This window comes from Sylvia atricapilla, chromosome 6 (assembly GCF_009819655.1).
Source record: "Sylvia atricapilla isolate bSylAtr1 chromosome 6, bSylAtr1.pri, whole genome shotgun sequence".
Lineage (NCBI taxonomy): Eukaryota > Metazoa > Chordata > Aves > Passeriformes > Sylviidae > Sylvia > Sylvia atricapilla.
In genome coordinates this window covers 46289434-46309718 of record NC_089145.1, presented here as the reverse complement: position 1 = coordinate 46309718, position 20285 = coordinate 46289434, and the positions used below count along the sequence as shown (strand labels likewise).

Sequence of the window (20285 nt, the reverse complement as noted above, 5' to 3'; positions counted from 1 at the left end):
CACTGAGTAGCTCAGAGCCTGCCTGAAGAATAATTCTCATGGGCTGTTGGATTCGGGGGTACACATCCTGATAGGGTGCTGAAGGGTTAAATGCAAAGAATTTATTTTTCTCTTGTTTCTCATGAAAAACACAACATATTTACTGGAATATACCCTTCCCTTCTTATGCCATTTATTGGAAACACATATTCAGTGTTTATAAAGCAGTTAATTTATAACGGACAAAACCAGATTATCAGTCTTTGGAAGAGCAAATATTTGTTCAAAAACTTCTAAATGCCACAGACATCTTCATCTCATTTTTAAACATAACTGATTGAGAAAAGTAACAGAAGAGCTACCTAATAGGTAAGATAAGATTTATATAAAGCATTTAAAGGAAAGATTATATTTATATATATATAGATATAGATAAAATGCAATTTTACGTATTTATCAATGATTCTCTAGACGTGATGTTTTAAATGGTTGTAGACCTTAATCATCTTCTGATATATTTTTCTCTTGCTCTAATGCCTTCAGAAGAAAAAGGCATTAGCACAAGAAGCTTCTTTCTTTGATATTACTAAAAATAATTTTTTTTAAATGGAAATAATGTTCACTTTGCTTTAACATACACTTTACTAATGAACTGTCTGCTCAACAAATAAAGTGAGTTGTCTAAAATTAGCAATAAGCTTCACTCAGGTATAAAAATACAAGTCAATAATGTACATAAATTCTGCTTTATTGTTCCCAGAACTGTTTTTCCTAGTTCTAGAGGACGTGCTCTATTTCTGACTTAGAAAGATGAATGATACAGCTGCTGTAATGTTAACTTTAAATGTTTGCAACCTCAGATTTGCAGTGATTATTTAGTGCAGCTGCAAGGTTCTTATTCCCCTGTTCATTACACCCAAATTGGTGGCAGTTTTCTGTGTGCTTGCCTGAGGATTCAGGAATCTTTTTTTTTTTTTTGAATGTTGAAGAGTTTAGGACAAACCTGTAAATAAGAGCTTCTGCATTTGTCCTGCCATTTCCAACCAAAACCTATCTGTGTTGGGAAGGTAGAGCCCTCTGGAAGGCAGCTCAGCACTTTGCACAGTCAGTCCCTTCACATCTCCTGGAGGAAGCTGGTGGCCTCTTGAGCCAAGTACTGTCCCAGACTTCCCAGAGTGAGACAGACCCAACAGTGACGTCTGCCAAATGCAACACTGTTGGATGTTGTGCAGGAATTGCATCCTGCCTAGAAAAGATGAGGAAGAGCTTGCACTCTGCATTGCCTGATGGGCAGTTAGGCCTGAGGCTCTTCTAGAGGGAGGGACTGCTGCTGCAGAAAATCCTTTCCCTGTGACTGAATATGATCAAAAGCAAAATTTTATAATCCCTGCCTCTTTGCTAGAGCTGGCTGCAGTGTCCAAGGATGCTTCTTCAAAGCAGGGATGACTCCCAGAGGAAAGAACCTTCTTCTCTGCCAGGGCAGGTACAGCATTGCGGCAGGAACAGGACCTCTGTGCCTCTGTTACTTCCCACTGAAGTGGGTCACTACAGAGGCAAAATGCTCAGCAGTTACTGCAATAGCTCTGAGCTGCCCTTCTTCAGCCTGCCAGTGGACAGGGAGTATCCCAGCACTCCAGAAGTTGCATGCACTGCTTGACCAGCAAGGCAGGAGCTGAAATCAAGTCATCCCCTTCCATGCTCCAGTCTTGAAAATACAGACACTGGGAATCTCATTAAAAATAAATAAAGGGTTAATGGGGAAGAAAAATAAAGAAAAAAAAATCCACAACATATTTGCTGCATGTTTTGCTGTATTCTCTGTCTGCCATGCACTTGAGATCAGGCATAAAATTCATTGAATTCACTGCCTCCCGATTAAGTCATGACAGCCCATCTGTGTTGCAGCAAGTACAGAACGTGACCTATTATCTCAAAAGAAAATAGCACAGCACCTGACTGCCAAAAGCACCTCGTGACTTGGCACCCAAATGCTTCAGTACTCGCATCAACATACCTTTTCAGGACTAACTCCCACAGCCTGAATCAGCCAACTGTGAAATTCAGCTGAACTCCGAATAAATTGGATAAAACCAGCTTTCCCATATGCCCAATCACAAATTATACAATGACCGTAATTTGCTGTTACAGATCTTTAACTAAAAAGGAGTAGTTAACAATTGTCATGTGATTCTAGACTGTTGAATCTCTTACTACTTTAATGATGGGCTATATAATCCATCTTTTAATCTCATTTATCCCTCTGTCCACTGCTATACAAAAGGAATCTGTCCAGGTTTGGTGGTCTTGAACATCCTGTTTAATTTACAATGGGAAAATGCATCTCCAAAGATTGTGGCCATTCAAAATTTTTCTGTAAGATGCAGTTCAACACTCCTGTATGGGAGAGAATTTCGTATATTTCTTTAATGAAAGGATGGATGATGATCATGTTTGCACTTTATGCTTGCAAGGTGTATTTCATTTGCAAATTTACACAATTTCTGATGCTAAGGTTTGTCTGAAGTGTTCTGTAAGATCTGCCTAGTCTTCTCTGAAAATTTTGTTGGCCAGGTTTAGAGTATATACCCTGAAGATGCAGAAAGACCACTTCACTACATCTATGACCTTTTGCACTGTGAATGGAAGAACAGACTAAAAAGTCATCTTGTTGCCTTTTTTTTTGTTCCTAGGGGAAAAATAACTCTAAAGAGTTCATTATTGGATGTCAACATGAAAACAGGAATCTCCATACTTCTCTTAAGTGAAATATGCTTTGAATTAATCAAGGCTGATATTAAACCTAAATTTCCAAAGGAGGAAAAAGAGAGTAATTTCTTGGAAAGGAATAACATCAGTATTTCCAAAGAGTGGTATTATCACAAAAATATCTCTAACCCTTTTGAAGACCAAGGTCTTGAAGACTTCACTCTTCACAACTTCACTGAAAAGACTGCAAATTTTGGATTTAACCTCTACAGAAAAATTGCAATGACACATGATAACAATGTAATCATCTCTCCCCTTTCTGTGTCAGCTCTCATGAGTGTCTATATGATGGCAGCCAAAGGAGAAACATACAGACAAATTGTAAAAGGTCTAAACCTCCAGGCTGTGAAGGACAGAGTGAATCACCAACATTTACCAGCTTTGTTTAAACAACTGAAAGGTAACATCACAACGAATGAAGAATTTCTCCTCGTGCAAGGTATTTTTTCTTTTATTCAAAAGGACTTCAGACTCAAGGAGTCTTTCCTGAATTTATCTAAGCAGTACTTTGATATGGAATTCCTGAAAGTGGACTTTGAAAACTTAACACAGGCAAAACTTTTCATCAATCAAAACATTAACAAAACGACCAAAGGAAAAATCTCAGGGCTTTTTGAAGAGCTGGACCGCCATAATAAACTGGTGCTTGTGGACTACATTGTCTTTAAAGGTAATTGCTGTTTTTATTTTGCAGAATAATTATTTATTAGGAGAATCAAAACTCTAACTTCAGCTACATTAGGGGGAGTTTAAATGAATTTAGATGTCCTGTTTTCTCTGTGAATCTATCAAAGTTTACTTTTTTCTATTAAGCTTATTTAATAGGAAATTATTTTTCATTATAGGGAACCACAGTTCTTCTATACTGTCTTTCATACAATGGAGTCTCAAAGAGAACAAAAAGCCCTGTATCAAACTATCTCAGTCCATCTCCAAATTATCCCCCTTTATGAGAAGAAACAATTTTTTATTTTCATTCACCCATTAAAATGAAAAAGTCTTAATCACAATAGTCTTAAATGCTGGATACTGGGACAAAATCATGGACTGATTTAACACAGTACACAAAATAATTGAAACAGAAATATTTTCTCTATTTCCATCAAGCACCATCTGCCCCAAAGGAACTCAAATACCCCATTATATTACCTTATAGGAGGAGGGGAAAAAAATACCAGTGGATGGGCAGAAACCATTCCATGGAGATGTCAGTGAATCTCCACCCAAAATATTGGATAATTAAATTAAATAAAGGATACTGATCATCTGGGAAAGAATTTCAGAGAAGGTTACATGTTAGGAAAGATTAGATGCTCACCAAGCATTTATAAAACAAAGAGAACATAAATTCTAAACTTGAGTGGCAACTAATCAACCATAGATAAATATTTCCCTTCTTTCTGTGCAAATGAAGCAGTTTGGGGATTACTTTGGGGTTTTCTGTAAAAAAATTAAATACAAGAAACATAAAATATACTGAAATTGTCATCCTCTTATCCCAGACATAACTGACAGCCACTTCAACTAGATACAGAAAATATCCTATAGTCTTTTAAACTTTTTGGGACATTTTTTTTAACAAATCTAAACACACATAATTTTCTAATTTCTTTCTTTCCTCAGGCAAGTGGGTCTATCCATTTAATTCCAAATTCACAGAAATAGAGACTTTCCACATAAACAAATACAGAAGTGTACAGGTACCCATGATGTTCAAGTCAGATAAAATTAATTCAACTTTTGATGAGAACTTAAGATGCACTGTGATAAAGATACCTTACAAAGGGAATGCCTACATGCTGCTTGTTATCCCAGAAAAAGAGGGAGACTACATTTCAATTGAAGACCATTTGACTACAGAGCTTGTGGAATCCTGGCTTGGAAACATGAAAACCAGGTATTGCTTTGACCCATGGGGCCCTAATGTCTTTGATGTCTACTGCAGCAAAGCAACAAAGCCCAGCCAAGTTTAGCTGGTCTTCCTAAGCCTTTTCCCTTGGTAGCATCTCTGTGGCAAGAGATATCTACAGAGTCTTGATGGAGTTTGGAAGTTTTGACTCTGAGTGGACAAAACTTTGGCTCATCTCAGTTAAAAATGTCTCTCTCTGTGAGGGCATGAGTCTTTCTATATTTTTCCTTAGGTTGTCTCTCTTCTTAAATTTAGTACTGCCGAGCAAAATCCACAATAACCCTAGGCATTTATTAAACACTTCTTACCAGGGGAAACCCAGAGGAATTGATAAATTTGAATATAAAAATGTAAACCCAAATGATTCCTGTGAAATGTAGTTGCTGAAGTTCTTTTCACCAGTCACTAAATTAGTGTTATCCTGGTATCAGGACACTGCAACTGCTGGTGGAAGTATTTATACAGAGAAGGAAATTATTTCTAGCATCACTGGCAGTCAACAGATTAGAAAATATTTTCTGCCAACCTAAATTCCAGCAGAGACTCTTCAGTTTTTGTCCCTTCTTTTCCTGTGTAAACCTTATTTCCTGAGCAGTGTGCATTTCAGCAGTCAAGTAACCTACTGATTGCATTGATTTTTTTTTTTTTTTAACAGAAAAGTGGATATTTCATTTCCAAAGTTTAAACTAGAGCAAAAATACAAAATGAAGAAACTGCTTCAAGGTCTTGGAATTAAAAAGCTCTTCACACGTTCAGCAGATCTCAGTCATCTGACAGATCACGAATGCGTAGCAGTTTCACAGGTAAGCCTCCTAAAATTGTTTGCTGTTTGGATTATAGTAGTATATAAATGGCCCAGCCAAGGCAGTCATACAAATTTATAGGGACACTAATAGCAAAGTACCTCATCTGCTGGGTATGTGCCTCTTAATCAGGACAGACCCCACCTCAAGTCAGAGGTGTGTAGAGGTAAGGGGCAATGACATCTACTAGGGGCTCAACACCTCCCAAAGCTAACCCATCACAGGAGAAAAGCTCTGCCTCAAGAGGAATATGGTTGGCAAGGAATGAGCAGAATTTCACAAATACTGTGAACGAAAAAGACATTGTAAATGACAGTCAAATGGCAGAAGCCAGGGCAAGGAAAGAAATTCAAGGAAAGAACTCCTCATACACAGTTCGGAGACAGGTATACTTCTCAAAAAATAAAGAACCTTAGAAATTTTAAATAACAAAATGTCAAAAAGGTAACAGGGAGGAAGAAAATTCAAAGCAGTCCTGCTTTTCCTTCTGCATACCACGGAAGAGAAAAACCAGAATCTCACAGCAAAGGATTGGCACAATATAGTTGTGCTCCAACCCACACAGATGTTCCACTTTGTATGCTGAAACTTTTAAAGAACATTTAAACAGGTAAAGGCAAGGGAAGTGGATGGGCAAGAAGACAGGAACACAGCCCCATGGAAAAAGAGGAGCAGGAAGAGATATTTTGTAGCACTGTTTAAGGGAAAGCATAGATGAATTTCAGAAGACTGATAAAAAGCAGAGGCAGAATGAGAGGCAGAAGAGAATGGAGGACAAAGGACTTGTCAATCACATCAATATCAAGAAGGAGTACGTCTATGTGACCAGAGATGTCTTAGGAAAAAGAAACAGCTAGTCTATAAAAAAGACAATTTGCTGATAATAAGAAATTAAAGGGCATGGTCAAAGAAAGGAGGTGAAAGACATAACACAGATACTTGTGCCCACAAGAATGGAGTGTGCAGAAACAAGATGAAAAGCAATTTATTCTAAATAAAAATTCATTCATTACAGTAAAAGTTAAACAAAAAATCTGAAACAAGATGAAGTTATAAACAAGATCCAAATAAAAATAATCTGGCACAGAATTTAAAAACCTAGCTTTATAAACTAATGTAAGGAAATTGTAGCATACTTGTGGTTGTGGAGGGTTGTATGGCACTGACGATCCAGGACCATAACTCCAGGAGAGGCTTCCCAGAACCACAGAATGGTAAGGGTTGGAAGGGAGCTCTGGAGGTCACCTGGTCCGACTGCTCTGCTCTAGCAGAGTCACTTAGAGCAAGTTGCTGAGGTCCATGTCCAGACAGCTTTTGAGTATCTCCAAAGAGGAAGAATGCACAGTATCTCTGGGCAACATGCGTCATTGCTCAGTCACTATCACTTGAGAAAGCGTTTCCTGATGTTCAGAGTGAACCTTGTGTGTTTCAGCTGGTGCCCACTGCGTCTGGTCCTGTCTGGGCACCACTGATGAGCCTGGCTCCACCTTCTTTCCACCCTCCTTTTGGGTATTTGTACTCTATGAGAAAGAATCCTTCTGGTGCTGCTCTTACAAGTCTCCCTACACCAAATCCTTGTAGAAGCCTTTGTGATTAGCTAGTTAACAGGGTGGTATAATAAACACTTCTATACAAGTTTCAAAAACTCTCATGCTTAACCTACAGGTTTTCACAATTGCAGTGGCTTAAGAAAACAACCTTTCTAGGAAGATGTAACAGCCAAAGAGCAAATATTTAATGGATAAAACTGCAGAGCTTTTCAGTTTGGATGAACTATTTCACTGTTGGGAAATATAATGGCAATCTGCAGCACTTTCTCCCTTCCTCTTGATCATGTAACTTTCATGCTGATTCTCAGCAGTTAACTCTATTGCGTTATGAAAAAAAAATCACACTTTAACAGGAGCTGATAACTGATATTAGAAGCAATATGTGCATCAGCTACAAAGTGCCAGAGGAGCATCCTGTCCCTTGTGAATTGTGAAAGACAAATATATTATTTAAGAATATGTAGCAGAATGCTCAACACTGGTGAAGTCCTTCAACAGTTTTCACATAATTATTTCCTAGAATTAGGAGTTTAGGAGCTGGAAATCCACTAGATGACCGGGCAGTTCACCAATACACAATAGTTCACTAACACAGCAGAAGCACTCAGAGATATAAGCAGGCTGAAAGTACAAAATGGAAAAGATGAAAAAATGAAAAATCAAGATTCTGCCAATTTTCCCTGAAATTCCCTGCAATTTCAGTGGGAAAGGAAAATCTTCAAAGCAGTCCAGGACTGTATCTCATTGCTCTACATATTCAGTCTGTACTACCAAATGTACAAATTAGAAATATACTGGGGAAAAAGCAAAGATTGGTGCATTTCCCTAAGCTCTCACAAAATCAGCTGTGAACGACATATCCAGCCAGTCAGTGTTTGTGAGTGGTGAAAACGTATTTCCTACAACTGAGAAACTCCTTTGCACAGTTACGTGTCAAAGAGGAGCACTCTACACAAATGCAGTGGCTGCTTCATGCAAAACCCCAATCTCTAAGTGAGGTCTGTGCTCAGAAATGTGGAAAAGTGCAGTGACTCCTGAACTAGCACCCACACCATGAGCACTGTGGGCACTGTGGCTGCGCTGACTCCTCTGCTGCTGAAGCAGACAGCACAGGGGTCTACCAGCCTGACACAGGTAGATTGCACTGAACTACTCATTTTAATCCTTAACAGAAGCCTCTTTCAACTGAATGCCTTCACCTGGAAAAACACTCTTCATGTTAATATTTACTTCTGTCACATATTTATTTCTGCTTGCACTTCAGGTAGTCCAAAAGGCAGTTATTGAAGTGGATGAAGAAGGAACTGAGGCTGCAGCTGCAACTGGGTCACAAATAACTGCATTCACAGTGCCTCCTATCATCAAAGTGGACCGACCATTCCTTTTCATGATTTTTGAAGAAACTTTTAAAACATTACTGTTCATTGGCAGGGTGGTTGATCCAACAGAAATGTGAATAAAGGTAATAGTTTCTATTCTTTGGTATGCAAGAGGCATTATTTTTATAAATTTATTTTAGAATAAAAAAGACACTGAAATATGAAACGTGAAAATCTGTTTTGTCTCTCCAGCTAGCACTAGAGTAATCCAAGTAATATTTTATTAATTCCACATAACAAGCTAACTTCATTAAAGCTCAAAGCAACAAAAATGTGACTTACATAATCTACCTTTGGTAAAAGAAAAACCAACAACCACAGAAGTGAAATTTCAAAAGTTAATATTTTAGTGATAAATCTGAATAAAAAGCCCCAGACACTCATATGCCAAAATATCCAGGAAGCTCATTCTCACACACTGCAGATTTCTCAATGTTATCTTCTCTTGCAGAGACCAAAGAACCCAGTGACCTCAATGTTAGCAGAATTTTGCCAGTTATAAAAACAGAAGCCTAACGTCAAGCCCTAAAGGAGAATTTATGATCTAGAGATCTTTATTTTATTACTGTAGAAAATAAGTCTATCATGAAGTCTACATTGTCAGCATGACCTCTTTTCAAAGCGTTTATGCAGACTATCAAATCACCTCATTTTCTCAGAGTACATGATGTGCTTTAAAAGTATTCTTTGAATAAAAAAACAAAATAATTCTAAAAAACAACTTAGGTATTCTGATTTTGGAAAATCTGGCCTATACTATTTCATAGTACAAAGCTTGCCCTCTCCTAAACCCAGAATTTCTACCTGTAATATAATCTAGATACCAGGGTGAACTATGTAACAGGACTCTAAAACTGAACCAAGGCAGACTTTAGTAGGAAAAGTCATACCTCCATTAAAGTGGAATTCAGAGAACTGATCCTAAAATCCAAAAGGTGTTGCCAAGATGTTTCAGAAAAATATTTCTATGATCTAAACAAAATGTTTTTAATTCAAGTAGAGCAGTGTTCTGACAGAATGACAAGATCTTAACATTGAATAGATTTTAATTAGCAGTCCTATGTATAAAGTACGAAACAGTGCAAAAAAGCTACTTCCAGGTTTATGCATCTAACAGATCTCAGTGTTATTCTGCTTGCTCATAAAACCTTCACAAAATAGTCGCCAAAAAAGGAGCAAAAGACTTTTCAAAACCATTTGGCAAAGAACAGGTGTCAATCAGTAAACACACATAGATACATCTGCTAGAGAAGATACAAAAGATACATTATCAGATAAAGCTGGTAAATCTCTAAAAATCACCTCAGTTACCATTTGGTGTTTGCCCACAACAGCCCAGATACTGATGTAAACCGCTCACAAAAGGACTCAGGAGGGAGGCTCTGCTATCTGACAAGACTATGAAGGTGCATCTAACCTAACTCTGGACTGCATTAAAAATGTACCCAGAAAGAGAATCCCTCCTTCCTGCCACTGGTCTATATGAAAACCAACAAATTCCACTGCCCAGTTGACCTTCAGCTGTTATTCCAGAGCTACAGCTGACCAGCAGGTATTAGCAGTGCTCTCAAGGGTTCAAATGCACTGCTGCTCTTTAAAAGAACTTACCCAGAAGTAAGTTCTGCTTGGAAGGAGGTCTGTAAGTGCAAAGGACTGATGAAAACATGCACAAGACACACCAGAGGCATTGCACAAGGAAAATGTCCAGTCCAAAATATGTCTAAACAGAGCATTTAAAGATTACATAGAAGGAATTTTTTGTTATTGAGTAGAGCACATGTTATCAGCATTAAATAAATTAATCAGTCTAAAATGACAGACAGTGACAGCCAAGAAGGAACAAAAGACAGACTGTTCACAGAACTCATTATATGCTTATTAAGGGGAGAAAGGACTTCAAATTTCTGAATTTATTGGTTGTTCACCATTGCTTTAATAATAGCATCGAAAGGGCAAACAGTTTTGAGTCCTGTTCTACAGCTGGCTACTGATTATCTGAATTTGGTCCTTAAGAACAGACTGAGCAGTCTCCTGTGGCCCAGAGGTGAGCAGCTGTAGCTGGCACTTGAGTCAGCTGTGCCTGGGGAACTGGGAGTATCTGTTTGCATTAATGAACCAGAAGCAGAACCCAGGAGGAGCCAGCCCAAGTCATCTGTACACCTATATCAATACTGAATATTACACATCATAAAACTCACAGAATCTTTTAAATAAATTTGTGATTTACAAGATCCTATGCACAGCTGAAGAACAAACCAAAAAATTAAGTATTTCCACAGAACCCAGACAATGCCTGTGACTTAAGACAGAGAATACAGCTAAATCCAACTGTGACGTAGGAAGCTTAAGAGTTCAGACAGTGCTTAATAAAAAGAAACTTTTTGTACTTCACACAGACAGCATACATCCAGCATTATTACTATGTTAAATAAACACCCTCCATAGGTAAGTGCTTTTATTTATTTTAATTATAAAAGATGCCCTGAGAATTTTTTCAAGAACATGCATGTACAGCATTGTCCTAGGTTTTATTTTGAGTAAATCATCATTCATGTTTTTTACATTATAAAAAGTAACCACACACACATATGCATACACAGACCAGATCATCTTTATCATACACCAATAAATTTAAAAACCATATATTTCTGATATCAATATATTTATGCTGCCTCCATTTTGAAAGAGAAGCTGACAATAGCTTCATAATCTCTCTCTCTCAAGTATTGGCATAGATAGAACCTTTCAAAATATGATTGCATGTTTCTCCACATAAATTTTGATATAAACATTAGCATTAATACAAACAAATGCAGATGACATCACTGAACCATGACAGCTTGCAATAGCAGCTGATTAAAAACCAGATTCATCATTATGAATTATTAAAGTGAAAATACAATTCGAAATACTAAAATTAAAACAAAAGTATTTATACAATAAAACTTACGAAATATTTTTTTTTTTACATCATCTGGAGACATTTGCTTTTAGATTGCTTTGAAACTTACACAGAATTTTTATTAACTTAGTACTTCTAAAAACATTAATTCCAAATTCACAGCACAATGCTTTAAAAGTCTATGTTTTTTATAGACTGAGCAATGATTCTGGACTTTGGTCTTAAACTAGGTTTGCAGATTCTTTAAAATGTGGGATTACTTTTTCACATTCATAACAATTCCTTCTATTTCTTGCTTAAAATATGGGAGCTAAGAGTTGCTATGATGGAAAATAAGCCAATTAAATAATAGGTATGTGCATTCTAAATCCAAGACTTCAAACTACAAAGGCATAACCGAAGAAAACAAAATCTTCTCCTTAGCTGCAGCAGTTAAGAGCACATAGCTGACATTATATTTCATATCATTTCACTACAATGTTAGAATTCTGCCACCATTACATTGCTTATCAAAACATATTTTACAGCTTGGAATTCTATTTAGAAGATTTTTTTAAATTTTTATCATTGCAGGATGCATTTTATTCAGGCCAGGCATTACAGAGTCCCATCTGCTGCTCCCATCTTGTCCCTTCAGAACGTTGCTTCCTCCAGTCTCTGGCTCCCTCATTTTTCTGTCAGATGATCTAGGAATTTGATTTTCTGTTTTTTCTTCATGCAAAAGAAGAAGCACACATAATAGGTTGTTACTATATTATTAAATTACATAACACATTAAACTGCCATTGTGCACAACATTTTAACATAACTGTTAGCTGCTATACTTTAAAAATTACAAGCTGTTCTATTGCACCCACTAAAAAAGCCAAATGGATATATTCTGAGGCCATTCTTCTCAAGAAGGGTGAGGTTCTCCATTAAGTTGTCTACAGAAGGTCTTGTAGACATCCATCTGAGTGAGCTGGTCAAGGTGGTACAAGCAGTCTACTCACAGCTACAAAAAGTGCCAAAAGTCTGGCACATTACACTGTGATTTCTAGATGTTTTGTTAACCAAAGGTCATTTGGGTAATTTCTGGATTTTTCATGTCTTAATTTTTTTAATCTTTAGATATATTGTTTTTCAGTTTCAAAGAGTAGTAGCTGTGTCAATTAACAACTATTTGTATAATTTACAAATATTTCAAAGAATGGGGCATAACTTTTAGAACTCTTGGAAATATTAATTTGCATCAATGTTTTACAGTATCATTTACAAATAACACAACATACTGTTCTCTTTAACTGTTCTAAAACTGCCAAGCTGCATACATTACATGATAATATATCAGTGTCAGGATACCTACTAGCCTCATCATAGAAATGGGATGCAAAACACATGCCATTCCCACTGGAACTCGGAACTTCCAGCATCTTAAATGTCATGATGAAAACATGATTAAAGCTGTAAGTAACCAACTCAAAGTGTAGCAGATAAGTGGCAGAATTATTTCATACTGTGCTTCACTTTCTAAGCAATTAAATGACTGGATGAAAGACATTACTTTAAGATACTTATCTGAAACATTTAACAGGTACATCATGGCCATGGACCAAACTGGATGTCTTATAGGTCAGTTGTGACTATCTTATAAAATACTGTTATTTATTTAGATTTATTGTTCCATAAACATTAACTTTCTAATTTATTATTAGAAAATTCTAATTTATTATTAGAAAGTTAGTTTTTATGCAACAATAAATCTACTCCCTCTTTTTACAAGATGCAAAATCTGTACCACACATCTTTGAAGAAACTTTTGATTCAAAGTGAAATAAAATCAGCCAATATCTGTGTGTCTATGGGCAAGATGCAAAATACATAAACGCTATCTATAAAGTGGATATATTAATTGATGAATCTATAAAGTTTCTAAATAGTTTTAAACAATTGCATGTTGAACATTTGCAGACACGTTACAGCATTATAAACTCAAGCAAAACATCTTATTCTCATAAAGCTTAATCTCATAAAGCTGAAAACATTCAAAATAATATAATAAAGCTACATAGCATACTGATACAAGATCAAACTGCTTTGACAGAACACAGTGTTCGTGATTTATGTCAATGTCTGCACTAGGATGATTCATGATCTAACTGGCAACTCTTCAACAGAAAGTCAGAAAAACTTCTCTGCTTTGCAAATTAAGTAAGATCTCTTGTGGGACAAACTACTGAACCAGTCCTCTTTCTGATTCTTTCCTATTCTATCAGGTACTTAAAGCAGGTAGTCATCTCTTTTGTGATTCCCCCATTAACTTATACAGGTGCTGCTTTAGCATAATTCTGGCATTTTCTATGACCTGAGTATTACCTAAGGCCTAGCAACTCACACTAAAACAATATTTCCCTGACACCTGCTTGTGAGCACTGGATCACGATTTACTATTTTGTTTCTTGCACCTATGTTATTTTCAAAAAGAGAAAAAAATGTAATTGGCACACACTTATGAATTAGTTCAAACTTAATGTTTGAATGCATGAGTATGCTAAGAAAAGACTTCCACATATTTACTTAGAAAAAGAAACATATTAGAAGTTTTCTTAGTCAAGTTGCAGAGCCAGCAAACTAAAAGTTAGGTCTTGCCAGAACTGAGAAGGTCAGTGCAAATTTTAACCAGCACATACATAAATCTGCATGATAATACAGTCTAAAAAAACCCCCAATTATTATTTTCTCACCTTAGTGAGTTTTCTGCCTTAGTCAGTCCACCAAAGGTGATGCCACTGATGAGCATCTATTCAATTGTACCTCTCACTGTACAACTGCCAAATTCTTCTCTCAGAGTGATTTCTATCAGCTGCTTATATATTTGGATATCAATTTTTTCTATCATTCAACTTAGAAAATAATGCTTCCTTGAAAGTGATATTTTTGCTGTTTTGTTGTGGTTTCTTTTAGTTTAACTGTGCATCTATTTAGCACCAGGCCTGACTTCCCAAGTAGAAGAAAGATAAAAAGTACAGCTAAACATATATATGATTGAATGCATTTACCACCAAACATTCCTGTATCTGTATCTCTTAATATCTCCTTATAGAGCTGCTTCATTTTCTTACGAAAACAGTGAAGTATTGGGTCAGTTTACAAAAGAGGAGTTGAATCTACACCACAGCAGACATTAAACCACCTTGTCTTTTCCCATAAGAACACTAAAATTCTTACTCTGAACTAAATGTAGGACCTCCTAACTTCCTCTTCTTTCACCAAAAATGTTTTTTCTTCCCCTGGTGTATTCTCTTTAGCTTCTGACCCAATGCAGTTCAGGGACTTTCTGAACCACACAAATCACTCAGACCATTGTGTTTGATCAGATACCTACTTTCAAATACTCTGTTCTTAAGGTATTCACTTGGAATGGCACATAGAGACTTGAAGTTTGTGTTTCTTACATTCCACTCTCCTGCCTGAAGACAAAAGTGCAAACTGCTCTGTGTGAGCCTTTTCCTGTCCCTCTGTATTTGACCAAAAGATATCAGCAGTTCTATTTTAAATGAAAGACAGAAAAAAACTTTGAAATTTGGAAACATTTTATGTGATATAAAATATATGTCTAACTAACCTTTGCACATCACTACTTTGTGAATATTAATTCATTCATTTTCCCCAAATCCTTGTGGGACAGCAAGTAATTGGAATTTCTACAGATTGCTAAAAATATTTACAACATTAGAACTAATTTTCTGGTTTTAAAGCGAGGAAAAGAGGCATACAGTGATTAGAGTGAAAGAAAATAAGGTTTTGAGCACATCTAATTTTTGAAACTATGTAGCACTCCATGACATTTTATGTTCTCAAGATAAATGCCCCATTTACTGTATAGAGAGCTGAAAATGTCAGCATGTCTACTAATCTAACTGCTGACTTTGAAATGGTGCACATTGAAATAAGTGACCCCCTAATGATCATCTATAAAAAGTCTTAAGAACTGTGGGGAGTACTAAGAGAAGCCATTAGACACTGGCAAAGACAGGGACAGAGGGCAAAGTGATTTGGCATCTTAAAGTACTGTCCTTATGCAACCACTAACTCAAACAATCAGTCCATCTGCATTCACAATGCATCTTCCGACCTCCTCTACAAAATAAAAGCAGTTTTAAAAACTATAGGTCACTATGCAAGCTTGAGTTCATTCCAGAAAACAATTTATCTTGCACAGTGAAGATGGTAGAATTCCAGCAGAAAAAAAATCAGGTACACAAGGAACTAAATGAATACTGTCCTGAGAAATTCCTTTTTTGTTAAACTTTTGAGTGCTTTATTTTACAATTAGTAATTTTATTAACCTAAAATCCTGAGAAAAGCTGAGGAGATGTTTTGGTATGCTTTTTAAAAGAAACTGAAAATACGGAAGTGTAAAAACTTGTTCATACAGACATTTAATTTATCAAAACAGACCATCACTATCGTTGCCTCCTTATACCTGGCAAACCAGTATGTTTCCTCTTTCCTATCTTAGCGTCCAGTTGCAGTTTCTGTTACACTGAAGTCTACTTCCCCAGACTCCCTTTCTTGCTGCAGCTGGCCCCTTCCCTTTCTCCATTCTGCCTTGGCTAAGAATGCAAATCTCTGCTAGCAAAGAAAAGTCTCAGTTTGAGCCCACAAAATTACAGCTAGTCCAATGACAGTAATTTAGTTAGTGTAAAAGGAATCTGCAGGGGATTTGCTGCTAGAGTCTAGAGAGATTTGGGTGAGTATATGCCACAGTGATTTTCTATGACTTACACTTTTAGCACAGGAGCAAAAAATACATCTTTGATTTTGTTCTTGCAAAATGCTGAACAGCACAGGCTGATGTTTAAAGGAAAGCAGCCTGAGGGAGATGCCTGGCATTGAATTTTTGGCTTTTTTAAATGGCTATGGTAAGGCAAAAAAAGCAGCATTACTAACAAGTACCAGTACCAGTTCATCATAAGTTTCAAGATTCATCACAGAATTGTTATATAACGATACATAAACATATATAAGTCCACAAAAAGAGGGAAAATGAAAAACTAAGTAGTCTAAAAATACTTCTATTTCTCCAACTACAGGCAGCTAAATCATTGTGACTGTAGTTATTACATATCAAAGGCACTAATCTTCACTTTGTCCCATTAAACCCTCTCAATTATGTACCAACTAAATGCAAATATATGCAGGAGAAACAATGTGAAAGACTAATTAGAAGGTAATGCCATCTTAGAAACACTTATAATTGCATACATCACATTTCTACCCTGCTATTTTAGTGTTTCAAGATCTGTGTGAAGTATAATAAATACAGGCCTAATTTTACAGGGCACTTTCGAGTTCCTTTTGAAAACATTACCCCTAGGCTCAGTTTAACATCTTGTCAACAACTTACATGCTCATCTTTCGGGACTGACTCTCCTTACTTCCATTGTTCTTTTGGTCAGCTGAGTTGAATAAGCTGCGAGAACAGCTAGAAGGGAAGGCAGCATTCCCACTGTTCCCAGCAGAATGAGTCCGGAATGAATCATCTGAAACACAGAGGTGCAGCTTAGACAAAGAATTTTGGTTGAAAACAGTGCACAGAAAGTAAACAGAATGAGCTGGTTTTCCTGTGGCAATAGTGGCACATTTCCTATGGCACTCATCCAAAATTTTAATGGAATAGTTTCTACTTAACATTTCTTCAAGTATTTTTATGAAAAAGTCTCACTAAATAACTGGAACACATATTTTCAAAGAAAACATGAATACATTTAATGTATGTAAAGAGTGTGATTTCTTGGGCCAATCTTCAGCTGCTTAAAATTTAGCCTTTTAATGTAATTTAATTGCCTAGTGCCTACTGGTGAATGGAAAGACAGGTTTGTCTAGGAAGCCATTCATCTCAATCTTATCTTTAGTCATCCAAACTCTTTAAAATTGAATGGACAGAACTGCAAACAGTAGTTTCTCTCTCTTAATTCAGTAGAAGTTTTACATAATATTCACTCCCCTCAAAACCCAATCTTTTAATGATATCTGAAATTCCAACCAGGACATGACAAACTCAGTTTATTTTTACTATTTTTAAATGTAAATTAAAACAAATGTGTAGAAAACAAAAAGAATCTGAAAAATACACCTAATCGACTAGAACTTAAATGCCCAAATGTACTGGATATCTCTTATTCTGCTTTCTTCAGGAAAATGACATCTTAAGAGTATGCCTGTCTAATTAGGCCCATATATTCAACACCTACACAAATAAAACTGAAGTAAAATACATTACAATAGCCTGCTTACCATTAAAGGATAACATACAACTCTTTCCCATCCCTGGTACTGAAGATGTATATCCTGTAGCAGAACTTTTACTTTAAAACAAACAAACAAAACAAAACCAAGTTGGTTATTTCCAAAAGTGTTCCTCTCAATTGTATCATCCTGCTGTTTAATATATTGGAGGTTATTTCTGCATTTATATGAGAAATTAAATGAGAAATTTATGCTGAAATTTCTTGAAGAAATGTACTAAATTAGATTTACCAATTCATATTGAAAATGATTTTAATACATGATAAAAGGTGACGTATTAACTTAAAAGGAATTCATAATAATTTCTAGGCTTCAGCATGCCTTAGATGGTATTTCTTCCCTCAGTTAATCAATTAAACAGAAAGCTGAAAAGACAAGTCACAATTCAGAGAGCACATCACTACTTTAAGAGATCCGTGAGCATTAATTTCAGAAAAGCAGTCTATTAGCAAACATTTGCCTATGAGGTAAGCAAAGAAGATTATAAAGATACTTAGGACACTTGTCTATGTTGCTGTATTTTGGATGCAGTACTTGAGTACTGAAAGATTGGCTTCGAACCAGCTTGGATTTTTTTTCTTCTTTGCCTAAAATTATAAAGAACATTTTTTAATACAAATATTGCATTTCCTCAGTAATTAAGAGCACTTTTAAATATATTTTTCTGTCAACCTATGGCAAATGAAGGAAGGAGATGATTTAAATACTTCAATTTAAAAAAATAAACCTTAGGTCATTATTTACATACTACAGAGTAAAACGAAACTAAAAACCATAGAAAATACATTCAGTTCTAGAAGAACACTTTCCTCTATGCAGTAGATAAAACTTGGGTCCACAGATGTCAACAGCAGCTTTGCTGGGATTTAACCTGATGATGTGAGATCAAAGTGTTCCAGGTGAGTTTTTGAACTGTTCTTACCTGCTGATGTACCAGAAGAGCTTCCAGAAAGAGAGAGATTGATACTTTTTGCCAACACTGATGATGTTTTACTGTCTCTACCTACAAAAAAAAAAAGAGAAAAATCCAGTATAATCCCTTCTCTCTTCAAACTTAAATTTATATAAAAGAGAGGACATAACATATCACAGTCCTGGATTAATAAAAGTAATAATATTTAATCCAGTGCTACTAGCACTTCAGAAATACCACACTATATCTCAAAGTGAAAAATATCAGAGAACTATAACAGTAATGCATTTTATTAATAAAGCCAAAACAAAACATATATATAATTATATATTTTATATAATATGAGGCAATTTTTCATAAAGAACTTCAGAAATATATAGAAACAACTTATATTTTCAATTTCTAATTCTCTAAATCTCTATTTATTGCATGAAGTGTCTTTTTCCTGCTCCCTTCTCTACTACCTTTGTAGAAGAGTAAAGCATGCATAAACATGTACACAAATAAACAAACTTACGCTTCTTTTCAAACATTTTATCATTAATATTTGTAGATCTCCCTTCATTTTTCTGCTTCTCTTTTTCTAATTGCTCCTAAAAGAATAAATAATTTTCTTAGATTTTACTCAGGTAAAAGTAAATAAACTGTGTTTCCAAATAACAGTTAATTTATACTGTCTACTGCTTATAGTACAATCCCTGATGAATATCCAGGGAACCAATTAAGTAGCACAGAAAGAAATCAGGGTACAGGGTATTTTTAAATATCTAATTTAAAAACCACAATCTGAAGAAAGCTCAGAGCTGAAGTTCATATCTACAACTTAGAATTAAAATTATGCCTGGCTTTAGGGTTTTTTAATATTCAAAAAATACAGACATTGGCAGCTGGCAATCTAAAAAATTTCTGTAACACAGACATTCTGAAAATAGAAGAAGCAACACATTTATTTCATACAATTCAATGGAAATGTTTTTCTTAAATTTTAAGGTGTGTCACATATATTCAAACCTTATCAAGGTCTAAAATTAACATTTACAGTTGATAAATCTTTATGAAAAAATCAACTATGTAAAATTGTTCAGGTTCATGGAATTTATTTGCTCTTCTGTAATACTACCCAGCCTAAAAGTACATTCAGTTTGGTGAATAAATATCACTCCAATTTCAAAAAACTATACAATATTAGCTTATTTTCTATATTATTTTCATAATAAAAATTGTTATGTGAACCATAATTGCTCTATTTTTTTCATGTAGTTCTAATTACTACCCAATCAAGAAAAGAAAGAAGTAACTAATTCAGGTCATGGTTGCTTGAAAATAGTTTCTACAAAGTCAGCTACTAAAATTAAGGAAACTTACTAACATATTCAATATTAAAATCTTTAGCATTCAGATACTTTTAAGCGGGTTGAATGCCTGTTCATCTGTTTGGGACTGCAGCATGTCACAATTCACTGTGCCCATCTCAGGCTCCCCAAAAGCATGCCTCTCACAGACAATGCTTAATGAAGCCTTTGTGATACAGAAGGGATGCACATAGGCCTGTATCATAAAAATTCAGATGCTTTTCTAAATATAGCTGTAGAAACAGGGTAACATTTGATGTCATCATACAATACACAGGAACACAGAGCACATTGGAGGCTATTTTACACCACACAAATACTTACAGTATAAAAGCATGAACTGTATCTACCTGAAGACTGCTAGAGCTAAGTTCAAGATTTTGAGTGTGTGTATGCAGGTCCTGAGAACAAAGCTGAACTGCTGGCTTGAGACAATGGGAA

The 20285-nt window shown here is 35.7% G+C and overlaps 2 protein-coding genes across 3 annotated transcripts in view; one reads left to right on the top strand and one right to left on the bottom strand.

The window, feature by feature from the left end:
* Positions 1-266: 266 nt before the first annotated feature.
* Positions 267-8482, top strand: SERPINA10 (serpin family A member 10). Its single transcript, XM_066321804.1, has 5 exons — positions 267-348; positions 2670-3415; positions 4369-4642; positions 5310-5457; positions 8272-8482. Exons 2-5 carry the CDS (start codon positions 2710-2712, stop codon positions 8461-8463), a joined length of 1320 nt encoding a protein of 439 aa, XP_066177901.1. The 5' UTR covers positions 267-348; positions 2670-2709; the 3' UTR covers positions 8464-8482.
* Positions 8483-11849: 3367 nt separating this feature from the next.
* The window catches only part of PPP4R4 (protein phosphatase 4 regulatory subunit 4), a 60136-nt gene continuing 51700 nt past the window's right edge, over positions 11850-20285 (bottom strand). For both annotated transcript variants that reach the window (XM_066321816.1, XM_066321814.1), the window contains 6 exons: positions 19010-19085; positions 18502-18582; positions 18073-18166; positions 17568-17638; positions 16678-16813; positions 11850-11999 (listed from right to left, as the gene is read on the bottom strand). In XM_066321816.1, the coding sequence (XP_066177913.1) occupies positions 11975-11999; positions 16678-16813; positions 17568-17638; positions 18073-18166; positions 18502-18582; positions 19010-19085 (483 nt within the window). In that variant the 3' untranslated portion in view covers positions 11850-11974. The remainder of the gene's footprint in view (positions 12000-16677; positions 16814-17567; positions 17639-18072; positions 18167-18501; positions 18583-19009; positions 19086-20285) is intronic.